At 42.1% G+C, this 23,854-nt stretch overlaps 1 protein-coding gene across 16 annotated transcripts in view; it reads right to left on the bottom strand.

The window, feature by feature from the left end:
• The window catches only part of FBRSL1 (fibrosin like 1), a 551,587-nt gene that overhangs the window by 283,114 nt on the left and 244,619 nt on the right, over positions 1-23,854 (bottom strand). For 10 of the 16 annotated variants that reach the window (XM_042805739.1, XM_042805747.1, XM_042805734.1 and 7 more), the window contains exons 4-5: positions 15,432-15,470; positions 13,366-13,401 (exon numbers count right to left, since the gene is read on the bottom strand). The exons of 2 other annotated variants lie outside the window; for them this stretch is intronic. In XM_042805739.1, coding sequence (XP_042661673.1) covers positions 13,366-13,401; positions 15,432-15,470 — 75 coding nt within the window. The remainder of the gene's footprint in view (positions 1-13,365; positions 13,402-15,431; positions 15,471-23,854) is intronic. 4 more of the 16 variants (XM_042805737.1, XM_042805748.1, XM_042805742.1 and 1 more) reach the window with 1 other exon arrangement.

Genomic DNA, 23,854 nt, shown 5'->3' with positions numbered 1-23,854 from the left:
CAGTGTTCTGCACAACAATTAGTAGGAGCTTCATTGCTGTACATCAAAGATGTGGTCTTGCCTTGGATAAGATTTCATAGGAACTCTTAAAAGGGATTCATTAAGTATGTTTCTCAGGAAAAACAGCATAACAACAACAAAACCTGTAAAAAAATAAAACAAAAGAATCCAACCACACACGCGCACACACAAGCTTCCAGACATTTAATTACAAAATATATGCGTATGACAGACATCAACAAGCCTACAGGAAGATTCCTGCTTCAGTATTCAATGCAGCCTCAATAAATATTTCAAGGTTTCAAATGGATGCTTTGCAATAGCACAGTTTCCATTTGCACAAGTGCCAGAAGGAAGAATTCAACACAGGCTTAAAGCTAAACCAGAGTATTTTCCTGTAAAACTTTAATTGGGAAACTGACACTATATAATCTGTACATCATTGCCTCCGAGCTGTTGTTAAAAAATTAAAGCTGTATCAAAAGAACTGCTTTGTTAAATTAACACGTTATGCATACCAGACATAATCTGCACCAGGAAAGGAAATAGCTTTGAGTCAAAAATGCACTGATTGTTATGGTTGTCATTGACAGAGGCTGAGCCAAGCAACCTAAGCAGACAAAAGCATCTTACACGCCTTCTCTGCAGACACATGCCCTTACAAACACGTAGGCTTTATTTCAAAACCTGAACAAACCCAACAGACAAGCAGGATTTCATTACAATGATCGTTACAGCCACAAATCACATATCAGACTGTGCAAATTCACTATGAAGTTCTGACAATGTGCAGGTACAGGGCGAGGCTGTGCTGCCGGAGCCCTGCTGCCGAGCCCACCTTTGCTTTTATTCCAAGACTGGCATCAAGGAAGAGGCTAGAGCCTGCTGTGCTAGCGTGATGGCTCTGACGGGCGCCAGGGCTCTGGACTGGCCATGGGAGCCTCTCCTCCATGGGTGTAAGACTCAGCTTAATGCTCAGTCTCGGGCTGCAAGCTGCAGCTACGGGACAGAAGCTGAGGGGCCTGGTTTGATGAGAAGGATGGTCAGACAACAACACAGGAGAAGCAGCACAGAGCTCCTTACACTCTAGGCACAAGACACAAAAACTAGGTGGGACTTTCTGTTCAGAACTACCTTGAGTAAATACTTGGTAATAACACTCTTCACCTATACATCTCAATGTACAAAGGAGACAAGTACAACTACCCCATTTTAATGCTAGAGAAACTCAGGCACTTGAGCAACCTGCCCAAGGCCTCTTTGAAAGTACTAATTTAAAACCTCATTTGCTCAAGGTCTCTCTCTGAAGCTCGTCTGTTCTAATTCTGAGGTTTGCTCAGTAAATACATGACAAAAACAAACCAAGTGCCCTTAGCGGTCCTAAGGGTATGACCACATTCCCTGTTTCAACCTCTGCAAGCCCATGTCACAGCCACCATCATTTTGGCTTCTGATTAGTCCAGGCTCATCAAACCAGCTATGCTTTGAAAAGTGACTCATCACTTTGCATGCTCAAACTCCTGACAATATGACAGCCTCAAAGAGGCTGAGTTTTCTAAAAATATAGAGCATGCTCCCTTGGAAAAGACTGGTTCCTCTCATGTGTTTTAAGTTGTTCATCTCCAAATTTAAAGCACCAAAGTAATTTTGGAAGATCTGAACTATAACATTTCCTCAGTAAGATTTTACAGCTTTGCATGCAATGGTCTGTTAGCTTCATTCTGTGCACCGAGAGTCTAAGGCACTGCTGTGGTCTGCAGCGGTGAAGACGGGTTAACAGTTTTGAGGCTTTTAAGATAAGCAAAATTTCCCTTGACGTTGTAAACTCTTCAGGTGGTTAGAGACAACAGTTTCTGCTTTTTTGATGTCTTCTCAGAAAAGAGCTCACATAATTTTATCAGTCTCTGGGGTGACCATCAGATAACCAAGCTATTCCTGTCTGAACCACTCAATGCATCTCCACCTTCCTGTCACTGGCAATCCACAAGACAAGCAAGGGATTCAAGCTAACCACACGGCTCGTAACTTAACTGATTAAGTAGGTGGGAACTGATGCCAGCTCAGCTCAAAGTGTCTTTCTCTGCTAACCAGCAGCTAGCCGCAAGCTGTAGAGGGGAATGACCACAGATAACACACCGATACCGAAACCGTTTGGTGAAGTTGCAGCTTCCTGTTCGAGTGCTCTCACAATCTCTTAGAAATGAATCTTCAGCAGGAAACTGGCTGCAGTTAAATAGGCTGTCTAGGTTGTCATGTGGCATATATTACTGACTCTTGTTTTCAAGGGATCATTTATTACTCTCTCCCACCCTTTTCCCCAGCTCTCTAGAAATGAACTGAATTAGGGCTCTTCAGAGAACAGCAAGTTCTCAGGGGGAGGGGAAGATGCTTAAAAGAACTCTGTGACCACCCTCCACCCATTACAACTTGATGTCTGCCAGTTACACAGTGCTTAGTGGCCTCAGGCATCTTCACTGTGATATCCTACTCTTCATACTTCAAGCTCTTTTTCTCTTAAACCAGTGTGTTACTTGGCCTAGATGCTATTAAGCAGCTTTGGAAGAGCAACATGAATACAGTGGGGAAAACGTGTTCTGCGATCTGGAGGAGGAGGTTTGATCTAACTTTGATCATGAGCCTTAAAATCATGTTTGTGTCAACACCTGTTTGTGTTTTGCTACAAAGAATGCTTACAGAGAAAAGCCTTTTAAACGAGTGATTTTGAGAGCAAATTTTGAATCTGGTTCATTAGATATATCCCATGAAGTTGAGCTACTCAGATGTTCATGCTGCTGCTGCCCAGAGCCTGAAAATCCTAGTGAAGTCAGTAAGAAATTTCTTCCACTGACACCATTTGGAGTCCTTAACTAGGTGACAGTAAGAAGGGCACATGGCTTTGGTCACACAATGGGACATCACTTCTGGAGCTCTAATAGTTGTCACAATGACCTGGTCATATATGTAAATCCATTCACCAATAATAACTTTAAAGAAAAGTAATATTAAACCATATTCTGCAGTTGAAGGTAGGGTGAAACCCCACAGACAACAGTTATGTTGTCACTTGCTCAGCTCTAGCTATCTGTAGAGTGTATGTGATACAAGGCAAAATAAAGCAGCTAACCATTGCAGTTGATAGCCGAGTTTCATCAATCTATAAGTGGTGTATGTTTTACCCACCTCAATGTAACAATCTTTTCCTTTGGTAATTACCAGCTGGTCTGAGTATGATGCTGCATGAGTTAAAAGCACACACTATGCATTCTGTACTATCCTTCATCTAAGGCACTCTAATTGCTACAATATGTCAAAAAATCAACCCACCATTAGCTGATTTCAAGGGTAACAGGAACCAGTCCAATATCTAGTATGACCAAGTCCATAAAACCTGAGAACCACACCCGACAGCTACTGAATCAAACCCAAAACTTCTTTGTGCTTACAGATAGCAAAGTACCAGTCTGAAAAACTGAACTGAGGTTTTCAAACACCTAGCATCTACACAGTCCTAACGTGTTTCTCAAAGACTGCCAATGCAATAAGGCTTTCTGGAGAACATATGTGGTAAATTAATCAGACAAGAAAATTCCTCACAACACCACAGATTGAGGCTGTAAGTGTTTAGGCACAGAGTCTTATCCATCATATAGCACAGAGATGAAATGCAGACAGTAAAGGTATGAATCAGGCTACATTCCTGTAGAAACCACTACAGATGTATCCACAGTGATGTAACTACACCAATTTTCCATCATTCTGGTTGCAAAGCTCTGAATATTCACAACCAGTAGCATAGTAATGCATCTGGAAAAAATCTATAAACAAAACCGTTAATTCCATTAAAATCTAGATGTGGTACCATTTGAGTGTGTAACTGCAGCATCATGTAAGGACCACTAGTGCTTGTTCAATTTTTTATTATTTTTGAGACACATACTAACACCATAATCAAAAGCAATTTTGAGCTCAAAACTGACCTCAAGGTTACAAGACTCTATGGCAAACTGTTCCCTTTCATTGGAAGTACATTGTACAGCCAAGATGTTAGCACATACACACCGGATGGACCACAGGGCTAATTAAAAAGCAGCTTTGGTGGTTGTATCTGTTCCAAGAGCAGGTTAGTAAACCAAACTTTAAAAAAAGTAATGAAACCAAGGTGCTACAGAAGCAGACAATTCCCACAGAAACAAAGCAGAGCTCAGAGTGATGAACAGTTGTTTTACTCAACCTCAGTGCCTTTGAGTTCCTGACCTGTGATGAGCCGAAAAATGAGAGAACAGCTACAATCACTTGAAAACTAAGCTGAAACACTGGGTACTCTGAACTGGAAGTTAAAAATTTCTCCATGAAATTAGTGTCATTGATCAATGGATTTTAAAACAAGACTTACAATGACCAACTTCTGGGTACAGCAATACCTGAATTTCAGAATTATGCCACTGCCTTCCTAAAGCCACTGAATAAAACAAAGAGCTGAGGAAAAGGCAGAGTGTACTTGGCCTTACCAGTTGCCAAATGGTATTGCAAAGGTCTCCCATCTTTGTGTGATTCATATCTCACGCACAAGTTACGCACAAAGGATTCTTTATGTTTCTGCTTTTGCCCTGCATTCTCTGGCTTTCTAGAATTGCAGTTGGTCCTTTTACATCATGTAAGGAGGAACTTTTTACAGTTTCATTTATTTATTTGTTATAAGAAGAAGAAAGGACACCGTACTAAAATGTTACCAACAAGTCATGGTGACTGGGGCTGGAGTCGACCACAAGGAACTGAGATGCTGAAATGCCAATGCAGCGGGAAGTGAAAACACTGACTCCGTGTAAGAAACATTTCACATTGCCGGTCAGGGTTTCCATCTGATTGCTCCTCTTCCAGCAAAGCAAGCACTGCAGATGAGAAATCCACTTTCTTCAGCAACAATCTTACTCTTGCAGCAGGAGCTTAACCATTCCTAGAAAGGCAGCCCAGGAGTGCTGGGCTCCTCCCTGAGCCACCTTCTTCCAGAAGCAAGCATGGCACCACTTCTCTGTTCTCTCACCCCTTGGGAATGGAGAAGTGCTGCCTTTCCACTGCAGATGCAACTACATGTCTCAGTATATTTATATTTTAGCAGACAGCTATATTGCAGCCAGGCTGAAACACGAAGAGGGAACAAGAGAAACCTCAGCCTACAGCAGATTTCCCCCCCATTTGCAGTTTTGACAGCAGAGTCACCACACCTTCATCATGTTACCAAAAGCCTTCTTTGGTGTGAGATCTGATTTAGGATTGCCTTTGTTGTTTTGTTAAATTAAAGTTGCATCTTTGTCTTCTGTTAGTACAGGGAAGAAATTAAAGATCTCTCTCTAACCATTAAGAATATATCCCAGGTTAAAAAAAAAGGAGACAAGGGAAAAATGCAAGTGATGAAATTGAGTAAAGACCACCAACTACAGGAAACTTTCCTTACAGTCTAGATGCGCAATGACTAGTTTTATCACCAATCCAAATAACTTACCCTCTCTAGACTAGTTTATTTCATTGCAGTTTAACACCCACAGAGTTGATGCACATGAGCCCTTTTCCTTGTTCTCTCTTGTTCATCTACTAATAAGGCCTACAAAACATGTTATTTGTCTTTTATTTCTACAATAGCATTCTGAATTAGTGGCGCTGTTACTTCCTCTGCTGCTCCCCTCACACTCCGTGGTTTTGGGTGCAGGTTTCTGCAAGGGCATATTGAGATGTGAGATAAAACAAGAGAGTGTGAACCTGCCATGAATTTCCTCTGAGGAACCTACCGCAGCACCTAGCACAAAAAACACCAGCATGCCCCGGCACTCCTCGGAAATGGGCTATTTTAACCTCTTCTTTAGTCATAAAACCCTAGCATTGCCAAATCTCACTGCACAAGACTATCAGAGAATTAAAGAAAAATCAAAAGGAAAACCCCCAAGAGTCCCCACACTTAACCCCTGTTCACTGCGCTCATCAGGTAAGAAGCCCTGGTTCTAATCATCTGTCTGTTTTAATAATCTTTTTGCTGGCTTTGGTAAAGGAAAAGGAAAGAAAGTTAAAACAATGCAATGGATTGTAAGGAAAGAGAGGCATGAGAGCAAATAGCAATGTGAAAACAGCTGAGACAGACAAGCAAATACCTTGCCCTATTACACAAAGAAAGCTACAGTGTATATATATGACACAACTGCCGCAGGACAGTCTTAATCAAAAAGGTCCAGAAATAAAGATCAGATATTCCCAAAATCCTTTGCCTTTCCTCTTCAGCAGGATGTAATCCTTTCCAGGCTGGTGAATTCAAGATGGATTTAGCACAACTCTTCATTTTAGTGTGCAAGGCCAGTGACAGCAAGGTTATCGTATCCCAAAAGCCAAGGAGCACTGGGAATTTCGGGGGATGCGTCTGTATAACAATAGTGTCTTTCTAGTCAGATTAAAGATCTGTTCCCCCCCACTGCCTCGAGCGGAGCTGACGGCAGTGGCAGGCGGGATTAAAAACGTGGGCAAAAATCACACAGAAGTCATATACCCCATCCCTCAAGGGGCTCGCGGCGTTGGCTGGCTGCACTTCTCCTGCAGCTGGGGGGTTTATGGAAATCGGCATCATCCCATCCCGCTCCAGCCCTAGGGACAAAGGGGCACCACTGCCGGTCCAGCTGCGCTGGGAGCCTCCTAGGCAGCCCCTCTGCCAAGGCCACTGGTTCAGACAAACTGAAATTCAGCCAGAGAGGGCCCTTTGTACTTACTTAGGGCTGCGGAGATGAGTGAAAATTTATGGGACTTTTCATCCTAATTAAAAGCAGAGGTCAACTAAGAAGAAACAGACTTTCAGAAAAGGGAACTTCTAAAGGAAAATGTGTTGTAAGGAAGTTCATGGACTTCAGTATTTGTAAAGCTGAAGTATGTAATTTATTTATGTTTGTACTTCTGCTTACGCTTTTTGTGGGACGTTTCAAAAACCCTCAAGAGCTCCCACGGAACTAGAATAATATATGCACTAATTACTCAACAGCATTTGAGCTCATGGGTTATGGGACAGTCTCCGGAGTCGAGGCCAGCTCCTCAGCTGGCTTACAGCAACCTGGCTCCATCCCACACAGCACTCAGAGCAAACAAACTCTCTATTTATTCAGACAACTCAGCTTATCCAGGTAAGTTCAAAGATGGGGATAGTTCTTGTAAAGTGAGGCCCTTTAGGAACACATGAAAAGAAAACTAGCAGAAGTTAAATGCTTTGGATTGACACCATTATAGTCCTGGCTCTCTATCATTCCTGATATCTTAGAGGGAGAACTTCTTTCAAAATTATTTATGTTTCTATTACATATCATTATTTTTCTGTTTTTTTTTTTTTTTTTAATCCTTTGTTCTGTCATTGCTCTTACAGGCCACACCATTTTAATATAATCCCTTTTTCTTTCCTCTTTCTAACTGAGTATCTGTCTTTAAAAGAGACAGAGTATTGCTCCACCTGAAAGGACCTGTCTGCCATTCTTTTTCTTGTCCAGAAGAAAAAGACAATTATAGTCCCTCTTTTATATTTGGCATCATGGTAAAAAAATTACATTGATACTTATTTTGGAATTATTACTCCCCTATTCATAAATCTTGTCCAGAAAGTCTTGCTCATGTTGCCAGCCTAGAGGCACACTATTGTAGGAAATACATATTAAATTCACTTTTATCATTTAACTTTGGCTCCAGCTCAAGAAGTTTTAGATTCATAACCAGAGCCCTGTTTCCAATATTGATTTTTGGCAAAGAAAAATGCTTATTTATCAGAGGTCCTAAAATACAATGAATTTTCCAGCCCAGCTAAGAAGTGTTACCTACCTACAGAGAAGAGATTTTTCATTAGTGTATGACAGATCGGCAGGTGGAGAAGCCCCATTAGTTACAACTCAAGTTGGCCTCTGGTCACTGAGCATGCTTCCACACCCATGAGCTGAAGCACACTCAAGAATTCCCAGCCAGAAGTATTATATGCTTCACAGTAATAATTTTGTTGATCTTTATGTAGAAACTTATCCTTCTTGGGACACCAGTTTCTCCATGGCAGTCTCAAAGATGGCAAGATATATATAATCATCACTCGAGGTCTTGAACCATGCTCCATGCAGGAAGTGGTACTGACTTAAGCTCTGTACAGAAAAGATGCTGTTGAAGATGCTTTTCCAAGTCTGACAATTTGGTCCCCAGCCTAAGAGCACAAGTGCATCCTTGAAGCACAGAGTGGATCAGGGGAATGCTGCTGGCACGATCTTCAGCAAGCTTCTGTAATCATTACACTGAAACAGTGAACCTGCCTGTGCACGCACCGAGGATTTCTGGCGTGGGAACAGCCTCCTTAGTGGGGACCATCTGTTTCAGGGCTTCACAGAACTGCATTGAGCTGCCACTAAACTAAAACAGGCCATGAAAAGAGCTTTACAGGGTATATGAGGGTATATTAAACCTGCAAAGAGTCAACAGTTCCTAGGCTGATGATTACCTAGCACTTTGCAGTTATTCATATCTGTCCTCTTCCCCACTGAGCTTGTTGTGCTGGACACTACCTCCACGCTGTAAATCAGGTGAATTACAGCTCAGTATTTGCTGTCCCAGCAAGTGTGCTCATGGGCATGAACTACAAAGATCTGAGTGGGGTAAGGTGGTCACGGGCAGCTGCGTTGGGCAACAGCCCACTGGACAGCAACATCAAGCGTGCAGCACAGGAGAGGTGTCCTGGAAAGCTGTAAAGATCATCACTAGCAACTGGAAAGTTGGTTCCAAAATTCAACAATACAATTTGAGGGAAAGAGCAGACTGGGGTACAGGCAGACAATGCAGCAGGGCTCAGGGTGCTCAAAGCCTACCCAGTGCTTGCCTGTACCACCTCATGTTCCAGCTTTGTCTGGGTAAAGAGATAATCACTCTCAGGCTACGTCACCAAGCAGAAGGAAAGAAGGTTGCAGATAGCACCAAGTTGATTCTGGATGACCCAAATGTCTCTGCAAGCCTTATGGCGTTTTGCACGTTTCTTTCTATCCACGAGCTGCAGTCTAAGTTATCTGAGACATTGGTTTCCGGCACTCAACAAGGAAGATGTAAAATCAACAGAATTTGATGAGCTGCCAGGGATTTGACTAGTCTGCAAAGACTTTGATATTTTACAGAAGCTCAGAATAAAAATCAGCTGCCGCTGTTGCCAAGTGTATGTTACTGTTTTTGTTTTTTTAAAAAAAAAAAAACCTTCCAAGAACAAATAAAACCAAACAAAGACATCTCATCCTCCTGGACTTTTGTTCCAAGGTACACTCAGACAGGTTGGTTCACTGGCTATCCATTCACCATATGCTTTCAAGTTTATTCTTTATACACTCCCACATTTTAGCTCTTTCCATTTCAGAACAGGAACAGCTGCACAGATGTTCTATAAATAAACTACATAATTTATTGGAAGAGGTTTTTTGTTTATTTTTTTAAGCTACCACATATTCCCAGTTCTATCTTTTTCCATGCTCCCTACAGAATTGATTCAACTTCAACTGCAGCTTGGGTTCGTCTATACAATGTGCTCAACCTTATAAACAATTGCAACTTTTTAGCCATTAATAACAAACTGTATGCACTGATTTTATGTTCATTGGAACTACTTTCTAACTGTGTAAGGTCCTAAACTGACTTAACTATCAGAAATAAATTTGAAAAATGGTCCACAACATGGATACATATCAGTGATATATAGAAATCTCAACATAGAGCTAATTTCTACTTCTCTGCATATTGTTTAACAAATCAGTGCATTTCCAGGTAGCCAAGACACTCATCCTGTCACCAAAAAGAAAATCTGTTTTGTCTGCTCAGAGGACAGACAGAATGTTCTGACTAAAATCACTAATCTCATTTGTGTGTGCAGGAAGTGTGACAAATGGCTAGAGTAGTTTATCACACATATGTAACCATCAAGTCATAAAGGGAATAAGATATTCACCTCCATAAACAAACTAGCATTCTATTTCTCAGCACAGCGGAAGTATACATTTAACAAGATAAGGATATGAAACACATGCTACTGATGAGATAAGGAGCTGCAGAAACAGTACAGACATAGCTATGTCTCATGTTATCCAAGTAAAAGCAAATGCCTTTCAAAACTTTATTTTGGGAAATAGGTTTATAAGAGATTTTGTCTGCGATACCTACAGACAGACTATGAATCTATGTGCCAGGTCACTGTTAACACTATTTTTGAGGCTACAATTTAAATCTAGGTGGAGCTGAAGTTAACCAGAGGTTATGTGGTAACTTCAATGAGGCCAGAATTTCAGAGAGTTATTTCAAGCACAGTCCTTATTTAGGCACTTAATGTTCCATGGGAAGCCTGGAGTCAATGAAACTGTTGGAATATGCAACACTCAGGAGTTATTATTTAGACACTTGCATTTACTTTTCTTCTTCACTCTAGCTCCAGAGTCTGTACCTTATATACGAGTGGTTTGCTGAGGTTTTCAACATTAGCCTGCTCTGACTGCACAGACAGGCCTTGCTTGCTTTCCCCACTGGATAAAATGAACCTTGGATTGAGATTTTTCATACAAGATTATTACTATAGGTTTTAAGTCCTCTTTTTGCAAATGCACATTTCCTTAAAACATTCATTTTCTACAAATGTTTCTGAAAGCAAGCATCTCTGCAAGGATGGTTGAAGCAAGTGAGTAGTGAAGCATGCAGATTCAAAATGAGCTAATTAAAAATGAACACGCACAAAATAGTTTGTGGTATTTAAACAGCTGCTTATGAAACCCAGTACAAGAACTTCACTGAGTAATGATATATATCACCATTCCACAAGTGACAGTCTTCCACAACACAAGCCGTGCACAGATATCAGGAGGAGCACTCAACACAAGAACGGTGTCTCCATCATGCCTCCTGCTAGCACTATTTTTTATCATGCTTTCACCATGTCTGGCAAACAATCTATTTGATGTAAACAGGGGCAGAGCCAAAATACTGACTTAGTGTTTCATATACAGCTGCTTTCATGAGAAAATTAAAACTGTTACAAGATATTATGGACAACCCCTGGTTTGGGGCCAGTTGTCTCGAACTGATGGTTTGAACATCTCTCTGCCACCTGGGAGAATCGGCTTCCAATGCAGGTTTAGGCCAGCAAGGTCTGGCAGTGCTGGAAGTGATAGTCTCTGCCTTATGCTAAATCAATTTAGAGCAGCATCGGAATCTTAAGGGAAACGGTCAGCCTCAACAGCTGGTACATGGTGAGGCAGAAGGCAGTTTAATAGGGAAAATGACAACCCATAAGGAAAAGCAACCCCAGCTCACACTCCTCACGATCTCAAAATACTGCCTTGGCACGCAGAAAGCTCTTACCTCCCTTGAGAAGTTATGGGTTGGCTAAATAAAAGAACCTTGTCCCCACACATGCACAGAGAAGGAGCTAGAAATTTTCCCCAAATCATTTATCTGAGAGACAAAAGTAAATTTCTTAACAGCCAGAAAAGGAGGAAAATAGTCCTATGATTTATTGGCCTTGAGACTCTAAAAAGAATTCTTTGGCCTTCTTCCATTAAGATTTCGCAACTTATGTTATAGCCAGTGGGAAATTGTTTAATTCCCAAACCATGCCCTCAGTCATAAAATCTGTGAAGATGATTCATTATTATTTATGTGGTGCCATGGGCATGCATGGAATTTTACAGACAAATAGAAGATACAGCATCTGCTTTCAGAAGCTTAGGTGAATCCAACTGTTCATGTGTATGGGAAGCAGCACTCAACTAGTCCAAGAGCAAGCATTCCTCATCACTCAATGAATTAAGTAATGCTACTCACCTGGGATGCTGGAAAGATTTAGACAGGAGGATACTTAGAAGACGTGTCATTACTGTCTAAAAATTTGTGACATTATTTCATTAAAACTGTAAGACTTTTCAAGTCGTATGTTATTTTGTAATGGCTTTATGATTAAAATGTCCTTATTCTTGTATTATGAATTTCTGATAATATGTATGATTGCATGCGACAGTGTCGCTATGAAATCACACCATAAATTCTGCACTGCCTAGTGACTTTTTCTCTGTGCGCACAGCACTGGGTGGGACCTCACAGGTTCCATCATATAACTCTAAGCATGCAACATAAATTACTGAAAGAAAATTATTCATGCGATTATCGCAAAAAAAATGCACACCAGATTTCCACATCAACTTCCTGAAGTATATGAAATCCATCCTTGTTCTGCTCTATGAAAAGTCAGCAGTTACAGCTTTTGGTAAGAAACAGAGTTTGGGACCATTCATCTAGAAGGCAAAAGTTTATCACGGCAGAGGTCGTGGAAACAGCAATTATTATCAAAAAGTGTAGACAGGAATTGTTAGCTGGACTGAGAGATTCTCGTTCAGTATTTAAAAACAAGATTACCATACGCCTTCATCTACAACCTTTGCATTAGCAATAAGGATATACATGACCTACTGGCTGAACAACCAGGGTATCATAACAAATATCTACAAATATACATTTGTTAGGAGGGTCAAATATAATGCGATTCCAGGAATTTTCATGTTGACATTGCTAAGCCACTCACACCCTCTCCTATTTCCTTATTAATATATATAATAAGGTCTATGTGCCTGCCTTTTTGGACAGCTAAGCAGCAAAGGTACCCAAAGTAAAGCAAACAATTATACCACCTCTACATGAAGAAATGTCATTATTGCACATACAAATTAGGTACATGTGAACAGAAGTGGTCAATTAAACATCACTGTTACATTGCATACACATGCAGACATGTCCTGGCCCTGTAACACCAGCCCTAGAACACTGGTACCTATGGCACTCCTGTGAAGAAAACACCAGCAACACCCTCCCCTGAAAACAAGAGAGCTTGTTTTATCAATCAGAGCTTGCAAATAAGAGAATATTGACTTTTTTTGTTCACACTGGTGAGGGTCACAGTTCTTAAAACGGAGTAATTTTGTCTTTGTTTCTTGTATTTAATGCACAAATAAAAACTTGTATGAAGGAGGGAGGAAAGGAGGGAAGCATCTCCCACTGGTGTTGAAAAGTCTCCCCACTAATGTCTTTTAATTCTCAGGAGGTGACTATCTAGCTGCAATCCATTATAAAATAAGAAAAACCCCTCCCTAGAAGCATAAAATTAAATTGAAGAAACCCCCAGCCTCTTAATGTGGTCTCACATGTCAGGGCTGTCCCCTGCCAGGTGCGTGACAGTCCTGTACTCTAGCCCTATTTTTCATGTTCCGCATTTCTTTCATGTCAGTGGATATGCAATAGGTAGTGTAAACCTCTGCAATCAACATCAACAGAAGTGAAAGAATTAGCTGTAAAATGACTTACGGAGTAGCCTCTTCCTGAAAGCGATTGAGCAGAACTCTGTGGGAGGAAACAATATGCCACAGTAAGTAATGCAAGCGATTCTGTGTAATGTAAGATAAGAATCATTTTGCGATTCCCTCCCCCAGCCCAATATTCCTTAGGGGAAAACTTCACAACCAAAGCACCTCAAACGATCTGACATTCTGCGTGCTGCCACAGGAGTAACAGCAAAAGGTTTTTTCCAGGTGAGGGCTCTGGGGCTATTTCAGCCAAGGGTTTCACAAGCTAGAGCAGGGCTTCGACAGCACCTCCCAACTAATGTAAAAGCTCTCAGCGTGGGATACGTCTTCACAACAGCAGAGTACGCATTTTGAACCATCCCGCTTGAGCATGTAAAGGCAGCTTCTAAGGAACAGCACGTGTGTGTAAGGATGGTCTCCTGAATCAGGGCTGCACATTTTGCCTCATCAACTCCAGCTTTCAATCATGTAACCATATATCCCACTTTCCATTCCCCTCTATGAATTCACGAGCCTCCAGCCTTCGTTGCTGCAGTATTACCATATGACAACTCTATCTGAAACAACAATAGCAGCAAAGCACTAATTTATCATGTCTCAGAGCTTTAATAAGCATTCTGTCCCTTTTGAATAAGTGAAATTACATTGTTTACTCCTTCTCTTCATTTCAGCTCCTCCTGCTTCTTTCTCTACCACATCCTTACCTCTTTCACACACTGCCAAATCATTTGGTTCTTTTCCTTTTCATTACACCATCTCCAGTCACTTGGATCCCTTTCCCTTCTCTACAACCCAAGACTGTCGCGCTGCTGTTTTTCACTGGCAGTGGCTTTCTCGAAGCAGCTAAATGAATTCCGCCTCTATCTCCAGCTGCTGCTATATGCCTTCTTTTCGGAAATTAAAAAGAAGCTGGGAACAGTGGTGGCATATGACACCACATGACCCAGCAAGTACTCTGCAGGCCAATTTCCAAGTGTGATTTATAATCATGATGCCCTCGCTACGTGATTTTATTAAACAAGATTCAGGGAGTCTTAGCAGTCCTGTTTCGAAGACTGATGTTCTAGTGGGTACTAAAGCCTGAACAAAAATACTGAATTGTTGCAGGCTGATCTTGAGGATTGTTTGTCTTTCTATAGAAGCACCAGAAGTTATCGTGTTACTAAATCACCACAACAGCACAATACCCCCAAAGAGATTGATGCAAACTGATTGCAGGCTACTGCAAATACTTGTAATTTTCCACAAGTAAGATAACAGTTCCTTTGTACTCCAGTTTGCAAACCTTTTGATCAGAAAATACCTAGATAGATGCAGAAACTTTTCCAGACTGCTGCACTAAGTGGAAGACTTGATTGTTTTGTTGATCTGCCCGTGCATGTTCTGTGCCACTGTCTTGCAACTGCCCAAGACACCACAGAAGCAACTTGCCAGCCAAGTGCTCGTGGAATAAAGTTTCCAAAGTGAAGAAGAGAGAATGGCAAAGCCCTACAATTAAGTGAGTGTGCTGTTGGAGGGAGGTGGGCTCCCCATTGATCCTCTCACCAGCTGGCACAGGAACCAGGGTGCCAGACAGAAGAAAAGCTGTGGCACAGGTCTTACACACAGGTCTGCAGCCAGTGTGTGGCTGGGTGCCAATCCCCACCCGTGGCACACAATGCCTGCACCTCTGTCCTGCTGTAGCTCAGGAAACCTTTGTTCTGAAGGCAAAGGACAGTTTTCACAGGGGAGTCTGAGATAGCAATAACAAACCACTAACGGCATTTAACTTTCCGCCTTTTGCATATTGCACATTGATTTGGACTCTGCCTTTAAACACTACAAAGAAGCAGAGAGTTATTTATAAAACTCTTTAATGTAAACTGCCCAGAAATAAAGCTACAGACTGGTAGAACGAAGGGCAGTAGCATTTATCTCTGGTTTTGAGAAACTAAGACCAACCTATCCCTCCCTGTATTTTTACGAAAAACCCCAAATGACTCATGGAATTCATCCTTGTATAGAAGAAAGGTTAATAACAATATCCTGCTATCTAAGTAAGTATGTTGAACAGCTGAACATAATTACCTGTTCTGACACTTTGCATTGCTTGATCAGGCAGTTCACCTAAAGTACACATAGAAATGAGGAGAGGGCAAATTACCTGCTTGGAGAGGCAGGAGAAGGAAAGGAGAAAGGGTAGCAGTTCTCACTCTCCCCACCGCCCCCAATCAACTCAGATTTAACAAAGATTGACAAGGTCTAACAAATTGGAAATAATAACCAAAAACAGAAACAAGAGGTTTCATTAGAAGCTTCTCTCTAGGGTAACAACCTCTCAGAGCATTTTCACTTTAACAGTTATTTTCAATCTTTGAGTCTTGTGCATGCTCAAAATATTTTCCTGGGATGCAGAGACCCTTGGACAACAAACTCAAACACGCTAACAACAGATCTGCTTCTCTTAGATAACTTTTAGGCACCCCAAGCTGTCCAAGAGCCCCAGGAATCTGCAGACCACAGATTTAAAACCACTGAGTAGAAAACAATAAAAACAGTTGCTGAATAAAATGTTACATCAGAAATAATTAAAACTGAATGGCAATTTACTCTAACATTTTTCACATCTAAGAACTTATTCCTCCCTTACAAGTTTTAACATTACATTTCCTGGAAATTGGAGGGTGTAGGAGGAAGGGGGGTTGTTTCCCAACCCCCTTCAGGATTTTTAGTGCATGTATAAAGTTAGTAACTGGTGAATGTTTTGGATTCAACTTGTAAAATCCTTTCCAACAATTAGGTTTATGCACAGCCATGTCCCACTCTCTCCAGAGCTGTTTGCATGTATTTTTCTGCACATCTAACAAACCGCTATTGCTTTCTTGGTTAGCTGGAAACACTGCAGGCTCTTTAGGGGGATCCATACCAACTGCCACATGTAGAAACTTTGAAAGCCCCAGCTAATATCAGCTGCGAGTGCCAGAGCAGAACAGTCTGCGTGCAACTGTGATGGATGTTCCTAAAGAAAAAAATCTTTGGGGGTTGATATAAACATAGCTCAGTCCATATGTCTCTATATCAAGATCAAATAATGAGAAAAGTAATCAATCGTGGCTGCAAATATAAGAAATCTTAGTGGAAGTTTAACTTGGCATCTACCCAAAGTTGAAGAAACCTCCTTTGACTGTGAATGAGTGCTTGTCTGGCACGAGCAGTTACTGGGGCAAATCTTCAGCTGGAATGACTTACAGAGGCTCCTACCTACAGGATAGGAGCACTTACATGGAGGGCTGTCATAAAATTCTTATTCTCAAAATAGTCTATTTGCTATTTTGATCACTTTTCTCCTTGTCTGAATGTACCTCAGGCATCAGGGTACAATGGCCACCACGCTACCCTGCTAACCACATTCACGCTGGTGCTGCACTGACCAGCACAGCACCTGCCTGGTAGTTTTGGTCCACCCAAGACCAAAACCCAAACCAGCTCTTACCACTTCAACCCAGGCACCCAAGCAGGCTCAGTTCCGGCCTTCAAACACTGTCCACAGAAAGCACCGCAGGCAGAAAAGATGCAGCCAAACACGGAAATCAAAAACAGAGGATCGTGACCCTACTTGGCCAACTCTCTGCACCCAGACGCAGAGACGGCTGCCACGTCATGCCCCCCCAAAGCCTTCACATCTGCAAAACCCAACACTGGAGAAGATGGGGAGAGCGATGTGCCCATGCAACCCAAGTGCTGCCCTCTCAGAGCAGGCGGGGGCCCGTGGGCATGTTCTGCCAGCCCTCCAGCAAAGCTGCTGCAGTGATGCATCCACGGCGAGCTTGCAGACGCTGCTGCCGTTGGCTGCAGCTGCCACGTGAAGCAATCCTGAGCAGACTCTTGGGGAGAGCAGAGACCCTCTCTGCCTGGCTTGAGCACCAGCTTTTGCACCTCTCATGCCTCCTTCAGCACTGCCTGGAATACCCTGGGTTTCTATGGGAGACTGTTCCCAGTTAGGGGCAAAATGAGTGTGGTCTGTGCATTTAATGACACGTAAGTGGAACTACAGTGCTAGATGACATTTGTGCATAAAGATAAATGACTTATAATATTTTGCAGATGATGTGCTCTTTTACAACTAAGGATTTTTGGTTCCTTTTAAGCCCAAGGTTAAAAACAAAACCAGACAGCACAGACATTTCAGTTATGTCACAGAGTGAATTATATCTACCCTGGGATGGCTCTTGTGTTAATTACACTGGATATAAAAAAATACACCTTTCTGGCTGCAAAGACAAAATCTTAATGTTGAAAGATTCTACTATTCCCCCACCCATGTCCTTGAGAGTTCGAGTTACACTGCAATCTGCAATTGTATTTAAAAAATTTCTTCCTTTATTCCCGATAAACACCGTGATTGCAATTTAGAAAAGAAAATCATGACAAAATCTCACCAATAACCTTCAGAAGGTTTTCCAAGATCGTCTATTAAACTGATAGAAAAGTTATTTCCCTTATATAAATAAAAGCATGGCCTTCCACTGTTCTCATGATGCAAAAGAAATCAAGACACTCTCTGTTCAATTTCTTAAAGCCATTGGGTTATTTATTGGACTAGAAAGACAGTAAGAAGGGCTTTAAAATCCAGTAATAATCAAGGCAATAGGGCACCTCAAGCCAACTCCCCACTCTCAATGGGTCAGGCAGGTTTCAACTTGGATCTTTTGTATCCTTGATATATGAACTAACTGTAAGGGGATTCCACAAAAGCAGGTGATGGCAGCATGACCACAAAATTAGCTCATTTTTAGTATTCATTTCCATCCTCTGGCTAAAGCACCTAAATTAACATATTCCAGAAATGTCAAGAATTAATTACAGCTTTTCTGAAATGTGCCATTTTTGTTGGCTGAAATCAAAAGTATATTGAGTACCTACAAGTCAGCTGTTGAAATAGCCATTTTTGAGCAAATAGCTATTCCTGTGTGGGCACAGGACAGTCCCCTAAAAGAGCCTCCTTGCACTATTATTAATGCTACCCCCATGTTAAGTGTGAAAACCGAGGCAGAGAAAGACTTACATGCCCGTTGTCACCCCAGGAGTTCCCAGCGGAGGAGGGCACTGAGGCAGACTTCCCAGCTTCTCTTTAGTGCCTAATCTTGCCTTGCCGAATCACAGGCCAAAACTTATCATATGGCCTGATGCCACAAGCCTGATTTGGTTGATTAGCACTCAGCAGAGTTAATCAATAATATGGAGAGAACTAATTTTTAATTACGTTTTATAGCATTTGTTCAGGATGAAAACTCACCTCAGCTTTAAGTGACTTCCACTATTTCTCAGTTACCCCAATTCTGCAGTCAGACTGGACTGAGGCACAAGGAATCATGCATGTTTAGCCATCTACTTGGTCATTTATAGAACATTCAACAATAGAATATTGGTTCAGCTTTGATTACTGGAGAAATCTAGTGTGTCCTTTCCAAGCAAGTCCCTTATAAAATTCAAATGTCCTGGAATGAGAGGAGTAAGTGGGGAGGAGGGCAAAAAGGGCCAAGGGCAGAAGATATCCCAGACTCTTAATACAATTAATTTCCGTAGTCACACTCCTGTCTGTTAATACAATGAGTTCAATTGACTTGGCAAAGGTCACAGAGTGCATTTGATGTTCACTTATCTTAGAAACCAGGACCTGACAAGATAACCACAATACATGATGAATGATTTTGGATGTCACATGAAACTTGAATGTGCTGCTTCTTTATTTCACTTATTTTGTTATATTGGATAAACAGAAGGGGTTATGCTTCTTACTGCAAAGCCAGTTCAGTAAGATATCAAACTACAAAAAGTCTAAACATCTGTAACTTGCTTGATAAGCTACAGAACAGCTTCCAACCAAGATAGCTGATGGCCACAGAGAGCAGAAGGAAAGACAGTTGCTGTTCAGGAATGAATGAACTGCATATAGTACACCAAGAACAATAGGAAAAGACCTTACATTTCCGAAATGCACAGAACATGCAAAAGTGCTGCTTCCATTCAGATCATCACCCCTCGGCCAACTTCACGAAACCTTCTCCGGATTTTCTTTCTTCCCATCTACGCTTCACTACCTGAAGCTTCATGCAAGTCATCACAACTTTGCTCGCAATTCCTGCTGCAGCAGTTTTCATGCAAGCATTTGGTATTTCGAATGACACAAAGATAAAAGTAGACAGCATGCTGATGGGACATGAATTTTTGCTTTCAGAAGAATGTGACTTGAAAGGTTTCATAACCCTTGCATGCATATTCAAACGGGTTTCCCAAGACTCATGGTTTGAAGAGGAGGTCTTAAAACTGTCCTATTTGAAGCCTGTTAACTGTCCTGCTAAAAGCTTTACTTTGCTAAGCTCTACGATGGTCTTAATCCACTCTTTAAACTGGAGGGATCAGGTTCCAGTGTTTTATAAATGGGGAACAATGGACAACATGTGACACAATGACTTTGCAGTCCACATGTTGCTATCTCAGGCCTTCCAAAAAACTCCTTCAATGCACTCAGCAACATCCCTGACTATCAATTGCACTGAGGTGTCCCTGGCCTGAGACACGCCAAGCTCTGCTATCCCACTGCCAACCTGCCCAGAGCCAAGACCGGGTGTCCCACATGTGCCCAAGTTTGCAAAGCAGATAAATATGGACTTGTGGTGCGACTGTGGGCCAATTCTCACTTCAGAGGCTCATTTGATCATGCTTCTGGCAAGGTACTTCAGCCTGAGGCACACATAATGGACCTGCAGCTTTGTACCCTGCTGCTGCTTTAATCCCTTTGCCCCAGGAGGGGAAGTGTGCTACAGAAAGTAGGAGGGAAGGGGGAGATACTGCCTGTGATGGCACACAAAGAAAAGCAGATCACAGTGAACTGTTTGACTTAGAAATCACAGAAGTTATTTTGTATTCATCTACCAGAAAGAGAATTTTATATCTAGTCTATACAATATGCTAAACACTTATCAAAGAACATTTAGAGAGAGGAAAGTCTCTGCATTTCCTAAAAGACTGCTTTTCGTTTATTATGTTTAAAGAAAAACAAACAAACATATGAGGATAGGATGATGGAAAATTAGAAAAGATAGCCTGGGGGATGGGGGATGAGAAGAAAAAGCTCTGAACAACTTAGTAGCAGTGCTTGTGGGTTTTATGCACAGCTGAAGCCAATCCCTTGAAAAGGAGACTTTTGACTCTTAAGTGGCCAGCACCTCTTGCAACATATTTCCTAATCAGCGAGTATTTATGGTCGATATTTTATATTTCCAATTTCCCCCTAAGGGCTCGTGAGAAAGCAGCACACCTGCCAACCTTTTCAGCTGGGCCAATAATTGCCAATTTGCTCTTTGCCTTAGTATATCACTCAATTTAGCCCTGGCTGTGCCCTGCATACATCCTCATTCATCTCTGTGCCCCCATGACAATTAGAGTGTTAGCTTCAGCTAACTAGGGCAACTATTCTACTAGGGTTGGAAGACAATTATTAGTCTATTTTTCCATCTTGTGGCAACAAAATTGAGAATCCATGACAATTACATTCAGCAATTCTGCACTCTGCCGCCTGCGCCCCCTCCTTGCCCCCACCTTCCGAATATTTCAAATTATCACAGCTCTACTACCACATTCAAATTTTCCATGTTCACAGGGAGTGAGGCTTCTATTTAAATGATAATGAGGGACGATCCATTCAATTTAGTGAGGGAGAAAATCCATTAAAAAGCAGGCAGTTCTTAAGCTGATGGGTCAAGAAAAAGATAAAAACCTTTTTTTCAAGCCATTATACAAGGCTCTGTGTGGATTTTTGGACTGTTCAGGACATCAGAAAAGATTAGGACAATTATGGAACATGGGGAAAAACCAAAACAAAATGCCCAAGCCTTCCACTTTTACTTGGGTCAACACAGCAAAATACCAATATGGCTTATCTGGCTCTTAATTCTCTAGCAACTTCCAATTACCTCACTATAAAAGACAGCAGAGGAAAATCCCATTTTGGAAAAAGGCTGTTGACTCTGTGTTGGTTGTAGAAGACCTGAGAGTACATGTGTAATAGGGATGTCAGCTTTGTAGTAGATTTTAAGGGAATTTTAAATCAACACTGGGAACATAAACAAGTGGCAAATTCCCATCCCCTCTCCCCCACATGACACCATCTGCCGTGCAAACCTGGGCTACAACTTCGCTGTTTTTCTGCTCCTAAGTTTCATCATTCCAAAGACGAGACCAGCCTCAACAAATCAAACCTCTGCAGCCAGAGATGATTTCACTAGATCATAATAAGCATTTTTTTATCCCCAATGACCCATAATAAATGGCACTCAGTGTAATGTCTGGAGAGACGCACTATACAAGACAGACAATTGCTGCCTTACTATGAAGTTGTAGCAACCTCACCCCACAGAAGTTTCATTGTGGCAAAGAAGCAGCAAAATGCTCTGGGTTTTGTTGTGGACAGACCGATGGCTCTGTGTGTGTGTGCAAGACATAATCAATCATTTGCTTCAGTTTTCTTTAGAGTGCAATTATTTCACGACAGACCAGGCCACCTCTTGACTTCATGGTCCATTAGAGACTAATGACATGCATTAATGTAAATAAAGAACAACTTGCTGGCATCCCATTGAACAAGTCACCTCAAGAAACAAATCACACAGAGGAGCTAAGCTGTTCGTAATAGCGCCTTCTAAATGGAGACTGACAATGAAGCAGGAGGGAGGACTCCAGTGCTCCTAAGGTGGCAACGCTGAACGCTAGAGCCGACACTTTCATACACATATTTCCCACTACACCTGCTGTGTGATGCCATACAGCAGCCAAACCTGCCACCTCCCGCCTCATTTACTCCATTGTTCACCCAAGTTAATGGGAAAAGAGATGGGAGGGAAAACGCAGCATGAAAAGCGGTCCTGAAGGCCAAATGCACCAAGAAACAGCAGGAGAGCTACTCAGGGGAGAGCGAGAAACAGCCCAGGTGCCTCCTGCCACAGAGCATCCATCTGCAAGGACGGGTGGCCACCCCGTCTTGATTTGTAACCACTAACCTGAAGGAAAAACTGTCCCTGCCTTCCCTTTACGTCCTCACTGCCCTGTGGCTTTTTAATCCTCAGTGCCACACATCAAGGGTTGCATCAGTTCAGCTGCACACCATCTATTTAAACAGCATGCCGGGAAGTACAGCATCAGAGCCTTACAGGGACCAGGCACGGCCGGACAGAAAATCCTGCAGGAATCGACACCCAGCAGCACGTCGCTGTCTTCTCTCCCGTTCCCTGCTCCCCCTCTACAAAAAGAAAAAGTCTGCCACCTTATTCCTTTGCACACAAATGGGGAAAACCATCTGATTGCACCCGCGGGACTTCCTAAGACTTTCTGACAGTCACTAAATAGACTAAAGAACATTTACTAGTACACGAGGAAGTGTTATACGTAATTAAAGCTAAATTGCACTCATCAAATAATGAATGAAGAGCATTCTCTGATTCATGAACCATACTTTTCAAACTGTTTAATTACTAATTTGAAAAATTCTCATTTGCACTGGGTCGCCAGGTCATGAGAGCAGCTTCAGCTCATCTCTGAAGTATGCTCCGGCCTTCAGGCACTGCCCAAATGTCCCTGTTGACCAAAAAAGAGCAGAGTGCCTATTTCCTACTGAATTTCACTGTCTGCTGAACTAGCTTTGAAGATTTTGCAGGAATTAGGCACTCAGACTCAATTCCTGCAGGCTCAGCCTGCAACTTTGGGGGCAAAGGAGGAGCAAAAACTGGAAGTGCATCGGTTTAACAAGAAAAGTCTCCAAGACCACTTAATGCTTTGCCCTAAGCTAATCACTAGGTCTGAATATGTTATTCCTCTTCTGCAGCCCCACGTTACGGTACGGCAATGCTACCAGGTGCCCCTGCTCGCATACCTGTCAAGAGCGGCCGAGGGGAGGGGAAGGAGAGAATTGCATAAATGTATATATATATAAAATTACAATCATTATTGCCTAATAACACAGTCAAAGACGCCCCGCAGCAAAGGGATTTGTCCACAGGGCCCCCCCTCGCCGACTTTCCCCACTGCGGCGCGTGGGTTCGCAATCCTGGAAGCAGATCACAGGACACGTTATTTTTCTCTTCCTCCCACTGCGTCGGCTGTTTACAGTGCCCCATTCACACTCCAAACATGTAGAGAGAATTTTCCCCCGTCACATTTCCCTGTCAGAGCTGTCAAGCTGAATCCCGCTTTAATCTGCCAAAAGCACTTTTCTGCTGACATTTTTAATAAATACTTTCAGCTTTTAAACACATTTGTGGGAGCCATTTTTTCCCCTTTTTCTCCCTTCTCCTCCTGTAGAATGGGCTCTGAAAGCCTTAATAGCAAATACATTATACTTATCAAAGGCTTTCCCCCCCTTCTTCCTTTTGCATCCTGAAGCGGAGGTAGTGTTTTCAATTTTAAAGCTAAATTAACTGTCCAATTGAATTTAGCTGGTGTGAGCCGTTTTCTGT

This window comes from Tyto alba, unplaced genomic scaffold (genome assembly GCF_018691265.1).
Source record: "Tyto alba isolate M040663 unplaced genomic scaffold, T.alba_DEE_v4.0 Super-Scaffold_44, whole genome shotgun sequence".
Classification (NCBI taxonomy): Eukaryota; Metazoa; Chordata; class Aves; order Strigiformes; family Tytonidae; genus Tyto; species Tyto alba.
The sequence above is the reverse complement of the archived record's forward strand: the minus strand, read 5'-3'. Positions and strand labels throughout refer to the sequence as shown.